This window comes from Sphaerodactylus townsendi, linkage group LG15 (genome assembly GCF_021028975.2).
Source record: "Sphaerodactylus townsendi isolate TG3544 linkage group LG15, MPM_Stown_v2.3, whole genome shotgun sequence".
Classification (NCBI taxonomy): Eukaryota; Metazoa; Chordata; class Lepidosauria; order Squamata; family Sphaerodactylidae; genus Sphaerodactylus; species Sphaerodactylus townsendi.
Genome location: NC_059439.1, coordinates 33016048 through 33026172, shown reverse-complemented (window position 1 = coordinate 33026172; position 10125 = coordinate 33016048). Strand labels below are relative to the sequence as shown.

The following is a 10125-nucleotide window of genomic DNA, read 5'->3' as shown; positions in this document are numbered from 1 at the left end:
TATTTCTTTGGATGGGTGGCCCGCTCACCCTTCGACTGGCAACCAGAAGTGCTGACACAGTTCCGGGATTCTGTGACTTCCCCGCTCCTTGGGAGAGGGAGAATTCCCCTCCGCGTCACCAAGCAGCCAAACCCCGCCTCCTCCCGCGCCACCTTCCCACGTGGCCGAGCCCCTGTCACGTGATACAAATCCACTGCACGTGGTTGTTCCCCCATTCTCCTTGCGGGTGAGTTCTGCAGGGCTGTCCTTTGTCTCTGGGGCACTGCGGGAGTTTGGCGCGTAAGTGCGGGAGACTTTTATTATTATATTAACGACTGCTGATTTGTTCTGATGATATTATTCATGTCCATATTGTGATCGGGGGCAAGCGTTAATTTTGTAGCTACGGAAGGGAGTTGGTCTTCCATCTTGGCTGAGCGACTGCGCGTGAGAGGTTGGAGCTGCCATTCCGCGTTGAAAAACACCTTGCAGGCAGCAGTTCAACAGGTGTGACCTCGGCTGCTGTCCAAAGAGCCCCGGCGAAAGACTCTCTGAGTTTAACTGCAGCCGCAAAGCCCCAAACGTGCTTGCTGGAGCTTTTCCCCGCGAAGTTATTATTTTATTATTATTATTTATTTTAAGTGATCGTTGCAGATTACTTCCGGCAGATGTTTTTGCAGATGTGAACTGTGGGGGGGGTGATAAAACAGCAGCTTGAACCCTTCAAGTGTAATATTTATTACAGCGCCAGCTTTCCCGGCTCAGCAGGCAGCCACACAGCAAACGGAAGGGGACCTTTTACTGCAAATAGGTTGTTTATGCGGGAGGGTGGGGGTTGCTTGGGAGGTGGGTCCAGGTGTGGTAAGGAGAGGCCTGATTGGTTGGACAGTCACCGTCAAGGAGGTGGGATTGGCAAAGGGGGAAATATTATTGGCTGCCAGGATAGCTTCTATGTGCAGCTCTTGGGCTGAGATCCATCACCTACTGGCAGGCAACTGAGTCTTTTAACACATGAGTGCCTTCGGGTTCCCAACCTCCAGGCGGAGTCTGGAGCTCTCCCCCCATCGAGTAGTTGCCCAGGAGGAAGAACGGCCACTTCAGAGAGTGGAACCTGGGGCATCATGCCCCACCTTGGCCTAAATCCCGCATTCCCTTGGCTGTACTCTGAAATCTCCAGGAATTTCCCAGACTGGAATTGGCAACCTTCCCTGCCCTCCTGGAATAGGCCCTGTGCCTTTAAGAAGAAGAAGAAGAGTTTGGATTTATATCCTCCCTTTCTCTCCTGCAGGAGACTCAAAGGGGCTGACAATCTCCTTGCCCTTCCCCCCTCACAACAAATACCCTGTGAGGTAGGTGGGGCTGAGAGAGCTCCGAGAAGCTGTGACTAGCCCAAGGTCACCCAGCTGGCGTGTGTGGGAGTGCACAGGCTAATCTGAATTCCCCAGATAAGCCTCCACAGCTCAGGCGGCAGAGCTGGGAATCAAACCCGGTTCCTCCAGATTAGATACACGAGGTCTTAACCTCCTACGCCACTGCTGCTCCTTTAAGAAGCAAATATTCCATGCAGGGAGGCAAGACACTATGACTGTTAAAGGCACAACAGCCCTTCAGGGGAGGGAAAAGAAATAGATGGATAGAGATTCCCTTTGCCTGCTGCAGCCCAACAAAGTGGAAGTTAGGGAGGGAGTAACACAGTCAGCCGAGGACAAAGGTGCTATTTTTGGGCTGCATCTGATGGTACCGGTAGGCAGGGAGTCAGTGGCAGACCGCAGCTGAAGATGGAGCTGGTTTGGGCGAGAACTGGACTCACGGGCTTTCCTTCCCCAGGCGACGTTGCTGCTCAGGAGTTTGCCACTTGCGAGGAAGGGACGCCGCTGGCGACTTGGGCCAGGATCTGAGATGCCAAAACGAGGGAAGAAGAAGGAAGATGCAGTCCTTCCGGAAGAGAAGGAAGAAGAGGCAGGTAAGCAGGTTTGGGACCAGGATGGTTGTGTATATACACACACACACACAAACACACTCCCCAGCCTGGGAACCCATCTTGATGTTGTTGTATAACCTTTGACCTGGCAATTCCCTGTATACCATCATGGCTGGTTACTCCTTGTGTTGTGTACAATCCCCTCCCGTGGGGTGGGGGGTGGGTGGGTAGAAGGTCTTTTCTAAGTCGCCAGCTGTTGTCTGGTTCCTTTGGCTGTCAGGTTGTGTAAATTATTTTTGGTTTTTAATGATGAGAGGGTATTTATATGGCGTAGGAGGTTAAGAGCTCGTGTATCTAATCTGGAGGAACCGGGTTTGATTCCCAGCTCTGCCGCCTGAGCTGTGGAGGCTTATCTGGGGAATTCAGATTAGCCTGTGCACTCCCACACACGCCAGCTGGGTGACCTTGGGCTAGTCACAGCTTCTCGGAGCTCTCTCAGCCCCACCCACCTCACAGGGTGTTTGTTGTGGGGAGGGGAAGGGCAAGGAGCTTGTCAGCCACCTTGAGTCTCCTGCAGGAGAGAAAGGGGGGATATAAATCCAAACTCTTCTTCTTCTTCTTTGTTGGCATTTTATCTTCTGGACGGCGCCCAGAGCCCTTTGGGGGGTGGACGGTATATCAGATTTAATAAATAAATAAAAGCAATCCAAGTTTTCTGAAACTGCGTCCCTTGGAGCGAAGGCCTGCTTGCCAGAGGCAACCGGGTGGGAAGTTAATGATAAGCCTGCGTTGACCCCGTTTTTCTGTGACCAATGAAAGTGGGGTTCGTTTCTTCTCCCTGCCCCTTGTTTGTTTGCTAGACCCAGAGCCTAAGAAGGCTAAGAAAGGCGGAGCGAAGGTTCAGAAGGAAGCCGATGGCCCGGTTATGTATGAGGACCCCCCGGATAAACTCTCTTCTCCCAGCGGGAAGAAGCACACGCTGAAGGTCACGTCCTGGAATGTCGACGGGATCCGTGCCTGGTTCAAGAAGAAGGGTCTGGAGGTAATTCTGGGGCACCAGGGCAGGGAAACTCTGAAGAACCCCTGGTGACTAAATTATGGGTAGCCAACTCTGGTGCTTCAGATGTTCGTGGACTACAATTCCCATCAACCCCTGCTGGCATGGCCAGGGGCTGATGGGAATTGTAGTCCCTGAACATCTGAAGCACCAGAGTGTGACACCCCTGGAAATGCATCAGTAGTCTTGGTTTATATGCAGTGATAAATTGACAAGTGAAACTAAATCCGGCGGGGGGGCGGGGATAGCTTTTGAGCCCAGGGACATCTCTGTTTTCAGTTTATTTTATTTATTTACAGTTGACAGCCAGTAAAACAACAATTCATCAAAAGCCCCATTCCAAATTATTTATCAATAAAGAGATTAGAAAGTTAAAATATAAAGTAAAAGTTATTTTAGCATTCCTCTATGGGAATGAAGGGATTCCTGTCTACCTTCTCTCCCGTATTTATTTACTAAAACAGATATTCACGGACTATGATTCCCATAATGTTTCATTCGTATTGTAAGCTGCCTTGAGTTGTGCAAGGGAGAAAGGGGGCTGATAAACCTTTTAAATAAAAAATAATAAAGGAATAACTTCCATGACATTCCCCCTTCGCTGTAAAAGTTAAGAAGGTGGTTAAGAAGGCCCAGCAAAGACTGTACTATCTGAGACTTTTAAGGAAACAACAACTGAATGGAAAACTCCTGGTGTCCTTTTACCGCTGTGCTATAGAGAGTGTCTTAACCTACTGCATCTGTGTATGGTTCTCCGGTTGCACAGTGGCAGATAGGAAGGTGCTCCGAAGGGTGATCACTACTGCACAGAGGATTATCGGCTGCCCCCTCCCCTCCTTGGAAGAACTCTATCATTCCCGAAGCCTAAAGAAAGCCCAAAATATTCTGAGAGACCCGTCTCCTCCGGCACACTCTCTTTTTGAACTGTTACCATCCGGCAGACGATACAGGTCTATCAAAACTAGGACAAAGAGGTTTAGAGACAGCTTCTACTCTAGAGCTGTGGCTATGCTAAACTCCGCGGCTTCGCGTTGATGTGTTTGGGGCTGTGTAGTGATGGGTGGAGGAAGGGGAAAGTGAGGATGGGGTATGAGTCTGAATTTGTGTGCATCGAGGAATGCTGCTGTAAATGTCGTTGTGCGTGCACAATGACAATAAAATGCTTATGCTTAAAGGCAGTCTAAACTCGGGGGGTGTCTGTTTCACCCCTTCTGCCTTTATTTTCTACTCTCTTGTGCTGAGTTATGTTTCCTCTGAGCTGCTGGAGGCCCTTGGGAGATCTGTGCGTTGCCACAATGAGGCGGTGGTGGCATAGCAACCAGAGGTTCCAGGTGAAGTAGAGAATGCCTTTGGGGGAGCAGTTGGCTAAGAGCAGAAGCCATTTAGCTTAATGGGTGTGGGTTCCTCTGGGAAACAGCTATTGTTGGCAGCAGGCCACTTCAACGTGAACCAATCAAGTTGCCTGATTCTGAGCCAGACGAGGGGCCCGGCTACCACAGTGCTCTTTACTCTGTTGGCAGAGGCGGGTCTTTCACTGTACCTGCTGTCCAGGATTCTTCCAACAGTGTGATTGGTGTTTGGAATATGCTGCCACAGGAGGTGGTGATGGCCAATAACCTGGATAGCTTTAAAAAGGGCTTGGACAGATTTATGGAGGAGAAGTCGATCTATGGCTACCAATCTTGATCCTCCTTGATCTCAGATTGCAAATGCCTTAGCAGACCAGGTGCTCAGGAGCAGCAGCAGCAGAAGGCCATTGCTTTCACATCCTGCACGTGAGCTCCCAAAGGCACCTGGTGGGCCACTGCGAGTAGCAGAGTGCTGGACTAGATGGACTCTGGTCTGATCCAGCAGGCTAGTTCTTATGTTCTTATGTTCTAACAGGAGACGCTGGGACTTGAACCTAGGACTGCAGAGCTCATGGGCTGTTGCACTCAACCATAGATCCGCCCCAGTGTCGGGTGGGAGGGAACGGGCAGGCAAAACCCAATCTCCCTGCTCTACATTCGCCAGTTCTAGCCTTCCACTTTTCTCCGTCGTGAGTGGTGGAACGCAGGAAGACCTAGCTGTGAGGGGCCCCAGCCCTAAAGCCGTCTTTCCCTACAGTGGGTGCGCGAGGAAGACCCCGACGTGCTCTGCCTGCAGGAAACGAAATGCGCCGAGAAACAGCTGCCTGCAGATATCCGGGGGATGGCGGAATATCCCCACAAGTACTGGGCCTGTTCGGATGACAAAGAAGGCTACAGCGGAGTGGCCCTCCTCTCCAAAGTCAAGCCCATTGACGTCACGTACGGGATCGGTACGTTCCTCCGGAATCCTTTGGCAGACGCAGCCCAGGATTTAACCCTTGCACGCTGTCTGCCCTTCTTGGGCCTTGGCAGGGTGCGCCCCGGTCTTCCTGTACAGTTATCCCCCTCTTCTGTGTTCTTTGCAATTCTGCAGTTTGCAGCTGTATGCTTCCCCCACCAACTTATAATTCCGGCAAACTGCCAAACTCAGAAGCTTACGGCTATAGTAATTTTCCTGTCTGTACAAGCAAGCGGACTCACTTCAAGAGTCGCTCCAGATAGAAAACTCATCTGGTGGCGTCACGTCTCGAAAGCCTGACTTGCTTAGCAAATGCCCAGTTTCTGAGTTTTGAGCCCCATTAACCATCTGTGGAGGAGCCGCGTGGAGGAGCCGCGTGGCGTAGTGGTTAAGTGCTTGCACTGCCACTCACACGGTCAGGAGTTCGAGCCCCCTGTGAGTCAGATATCCTGGCAGCTGGCTCATGGTCAACTCAGCCATCCATCCATTCCTTGGTCGATAAATGAGTACCTAGCTCAGGGGTCTGCAACCTGCAGCTCTCCAGATGTGCATGAACTACACTTCCCATCAGCCCCTGCCAGCATGGCCAATTGACCATGCTGACGGGCTGATGGGAATTTATTTATTTATTTATTATTTCGATTTTTATACCGCCCTATCCCCGAGGGGCTCTGGGCGGTGTAGTTCATGCACATTGTAGTTAGGAATTGTAGTTCATGCACATCTGGAGAGTTGCAAGTTGCAGACCCCTGACCTAGTTCATAGCTAGGGGGTAAAGAATAGCTGTGGAAACCAATGGCAAACTACCCCACAAAAACGGCTTGCCTATGAAATCACTCCTTGCAGTGGTACCCCAGGGTCCGACACGACTGAAGGGGAAACTTCATCTTTAACCATCTGCAGACCCTGGCCTGGATAGTCCAGGCTAGCTGTTATTGATATTGACATTTTGGGGGTTATTAATTCATAGGGTTGCCAGAAATCGAAAATGGCTTGAGGGCATTTTAACGCAAACACGCCCGATGGTGGAACATGGTTGCTCACGCCCCGCTTTCGAACGTTTTCTGCCCCCTACAGGTGAGGAGGAGCATGACAAGGAAGGCCGAGTGATCTCAGCCGAGTTCCCCTCCTATTTCCTGGTGACCGCCTACGTGCCCAACGCGGGCCGGGGGCTGGTGCGGCTGGAGTACCGCCAACGCTGGGACAAAGCCTTCCGGTCCTACCTTCAAGGCCTGGCTGCCCGCAAGCCCCTGATTCTGTGTGGCGACCTCAACGTGGCGCACCAGGAGATCGACCTCAAGAACCCCAAGGGCAACAAGAAGAACGCTGGGTTCACGCCGGAAGAGCGGGCCGGCTTCGGCGAGCTGCTGGAAGCCGGCTTCAGCGACACCTTCCGCCACCTCTACCCTGACACGCCCTACGCCTACACCTTCTGGACCTACATGATGAACGCCCGGGCCAAGAACGTCGGCTGGCGACTCGACTACTTCCTGGTGTCCAGCGGGCTGCTGGAGAGCCTGTGCGATAGCAAAATCCGCACCAAGGCCTTGGGGAGCGACCACTGTCCCATCACCCTATATCTGGCTGTGTGATTGGATGCACGGGAGGAGGGAGAGCCGTGTAAAGCTGCACGGTGTTTTTGTACGTGTGTGTGTGTGTGTGAAAATGCTATACATTCTGGCCCTAGGATTGGTAACGCTGCACGTGACCACCTCCACAATAGGAGTTTGACTTCTCTACCAGGACAGGGAAACCCAAAAAGTTGACCGAGTTGCCCGTTTCTGACTCGGAGGCCAATCCTGAGCTAGCCAGATAATACAGCGCTTTGTCTCACTCAGAAAACAGGGTGTTCCCCCCTTCTTTCCTCTGCCTGCTGCAGCAAGCAATGCCCTCCCACTTACTCTGGAGTAGAGGGAACAGGTGGATGAGATGCATGGGCGGATTGGTTGCCCTGTAGCAAGTAATGGATTTCCGGATCAGAAAGTGGCACCTCTGTCAGGTGGGGTTTTCCTTTTTCAACGTGGGAGGGTGCGGGGCATGAGCAGAAATCAGGGAGCCGCTACTGAGTTCCTTATTCCCACTTATTCCCATTCCTGTTGGCTCTAAAACGTCGGAAGTTTCTAATTTTGTATCTAGTAGCGGATTCTGCCCTCCCCAACTTCCTGGTTTTAGGGTGCTGTGCTGCTGTAAGAAAATTTATCGCTGCAAAGAGCATTAAACTTTTTTTATAGAAAGAATACCTGTTGTGTGTTGTGCCTTCGTTGCAAGAGTACCGGAGCTGTCTCGGGGGACTCCTCTGTGCTGGATTTCTACATTATATGGTTAGTCCTACGCTGATAGTTCTGGTCACTGCCAACTCGTCTCTTTTCTCTAACGGACAACGCACATTTGACCTTGTAGAGATTTTTGCCGTCACCCTCCCAGCAGTAGGCGTAGGAGGTTAAGAGCTCATGTATCCAATCTGGAGGAACTGGGTTTGATTCCCAGCTCCGCCGCCTGAGCTGTGGAGGCTAATCTGGGGAATTCAGATTAGTCTGTATACTCCCACACACGCCAGCTGGGTGACCTTGGGCTAGTCACAGCTTCTTGGAGCTCTCTCAGCCCCACCTACCTCACAGGGTGTTTGTTGTGAGCGGGGAAGGGAAAGGAGATTGTAAGCCCCTTTAAATCCAAAACTCTCCTCTTCTTCTTCTTCTTCAATGTGGAATTGCCAGCAGGACACAAGACTTTTGACCCCTGCTCAAGACTTCGTGCTACCAGGAAACGGCGCGTTTGCATTGCACAACGGCCACACACGCTTTCAGAGGGAGAACTTGGTGGCCCACAAGTGTAGGAAGTAGTCTTGTAAACTAGTGGATTGAGAGTTCAGCCATTAGAACTGGTAAGGCAGGTCCTCAACGTGGCGGGTTTGGCCGCCTGTCAGCAGTGGCGTAGTGGTTAAGAGCAGGCGCATTCTAATCTGGAGGAACCGGGTTTGATTCCCCGCTCTGCCGCTTGAGCTGTGGAGGCTTATCTGGGGAATTCAAATTAGCCTGTGCACTCCCACACACGCCAGCTGGGTGACCTTGGGCTAATCACAGCTTTTCAGAGCTCTCTCAGCCCCACCCATCTCACAGGGTGTTGTGAGGGGGGAAGGGCAAGGAGATTGTAAGCCCCTTTTAATCTCCTACAGGAGAGAAAGGGGGGGGGTATATAAATCCAAACTCCTCTTCTTCCTGGTGCTCACCAAGCATTTTTGGAAAGTGGACAGGCAGAGCCGAAAGTAACTACTTTTGATCTTGAGCAAGAATGTAAGATCCTACGCTGTCGCAAGAGTTATTCACTGGGCTTTTGTTGGCACAAATAGTTCTAGAATGCGGTTTAACACCTCGCTGTCCCCAGAGAAAAGGTCTCAAACCCGGAGCAATAATGCTTTAGAGTCACTCAATCCACAATAGCAGCTTTGCGCTTTAAGCACGTCGCTAGTCCTCAAGGCTCCATTCTCTGACAGAAACCCGTGTGGTTTCAGAAAACATTGCCGTGATTTTCATGGGGCCATGAGGCGTAGGAGGTTAAGAGCTCGTGTATCTAATCTGGAGGAACTGGGTTTGATTCCCCGCTCTGCCGCCTGAGCTGTGGAGGCTTATCTGGGGGATTCAGATTAGCCTGTGCACTCCCACACACGCCAGCTGGGTGACCTTGGGCTAGTCACAGCTTCTCGGAGCTCTCTCAGCCCCACCCACCTCACAGGGTGTTTGTTGTGAGGGGGGAAGGGCAAGGAGATTGTCAGCCCCTTTGAGTCTCCTGCAGGAGAGAAAGGGGAGATATAAATTCAAACTCTTCTTCTTCTTCTTCCCTGCGATAATTTCTGTAAACACACTTCCTGCAGCTCACAGAATAGGAAACTTTTATTTTAGAACGCAGCCCTCCTTTTCAAAACACGCAATTCTATACCGCCAGGCCCAGCCAGCAAACGAGAAACCCAAATTCCTTGAGGGTAGAGTGTTCCCAGAAAGGGCAAAATAGTTTTTGCTTTTTCCTTGGTTCAGGAGAAGTGCCCCGAGCGGTTTGCTGCCGGGAACGTGACCAGCCTCCTGAGTACCAAAGCCCTGGAGTGGAGAGAGAACACCTCAAAGGTCTCTGCCTCTTGCTTAAGTATTTACAGAAAGCTGCTTAGCGGCGTCGGGCTTGATAAGGTGGCTTCGGTTCAAAGAGGAAAAGGGCAAAGAGTGAATTCTCAGGTCGGGATGGGGCCGTCCCTTCAGCCTGCTCTTGCCCTGTAGAAGTCAAAGCTGCCCCTTTGCCTCCAGCGTGGTGGGCCAGCGTGGTGGTGTGGTGAAGAGTTAGTGGATTCTAATCTGGAGAACCGGGTTTGATTCCCCACTCCTCTGGCTGAGTGGCAGAGACATATCTGGTGAACCAGATGTGTTGCCGCACTCCTAGGCCCCTTCCGCACACGCAAAATAACACGTTTTCAAACCACTTTCACAACTGTTTGCAAGTGGATTTTGCCGTTCCGCACAGCTTCGAAGAGCATTGAAAGCAGTTTGAAAGTGCATTGTTCTGCATGTGCGGAACGAGCCCTACATTCCTGCGGGGTGACCTTGGGCTCGTCACAGTTCTCGCCGAACTCTCTCAGCCCCGCCTGCCTCACAAGGTGTCTGTTCTGGGGAGAGGAAGGGGAAAAAGCTTGTAAGCCGCCTTGAGTCTTCTTACAGGAGAAAGGTGGGGTATAAATCCAAACTCTCCTCTTCCTCCCAGAACGACGCGCTTCCTTCAAACACCATCTGCAACCCATCTTTTCCCTTGGAAAAATACTAGGCGCGGTACCCAGCCCCCATTGAAACGCTCAACCTGATTCTGCTGAATTATGTTCTCAGAG

The 10125-nt window shown here is 51.5% G+C and overlaps 1 protein-coding gene across 2 annotated transcripts; it reads left to right on the top strand.

Annotated features, from left to right (window-relative positions):
• Nucleotides 1–134: 134 nt before the first annotated feature.
• Nucleotides 135–7501, top strand: APEX1 (apurinic/apyrimidinic endodeoxyribonuclease 1). Of its 2 annotated transcripts, none has more exons than XM_048518094.1 (5): nt 135–226; nt 1807–1942; nt 2761–2942; nt 5064–5256; nt 6342–7501. In XM_048518094.1, the coding sequence occupies exons 2-5, from the start codon at nt 1879–1881 to the stop codon at nt 6854–6856; spliced, it is 954 nt and encodes a 317-aa protein (XP_048374051.1). In that variant the 5' UTR covers nt 135–226; nt 1807–1878; the 3' UTR covers nt 6857–7501. The 2 variants fall into 2 exon arrangements, with proteins under 2 accessions (XP_048374051.1, XP_048374050.1); XM_048518093.1 differs by having other exon boundaries at nt 161–279.
• The last annotated feature ends 2624 nt before the right edge of the window (nt 7502–10125 follow it).

Coding starts and splice junctions, on each gene's coding strand:
- APEX1 (XM_048518094.1), top strand. CDS start 1,879: ATGCCAAAACGAGGGAAGAAGAAGGAAGATGCAGTCCTTCCGGAAGAG. Junction 1,943..2,760: donor AGAGAAGGAAGAAGAGGCAG/GTAAGCAGGTTT, acceptor TTTGTTTGCTAG/ACCCAGAGCCTAAGAAGGCT. Junction 5,257..6,341: donor TGACGTCACGTACGGGATCG/GTACGTTCCTCC, acceptor TGCCCCCTACAG/GTGAGGAGGAGCATGACAAG.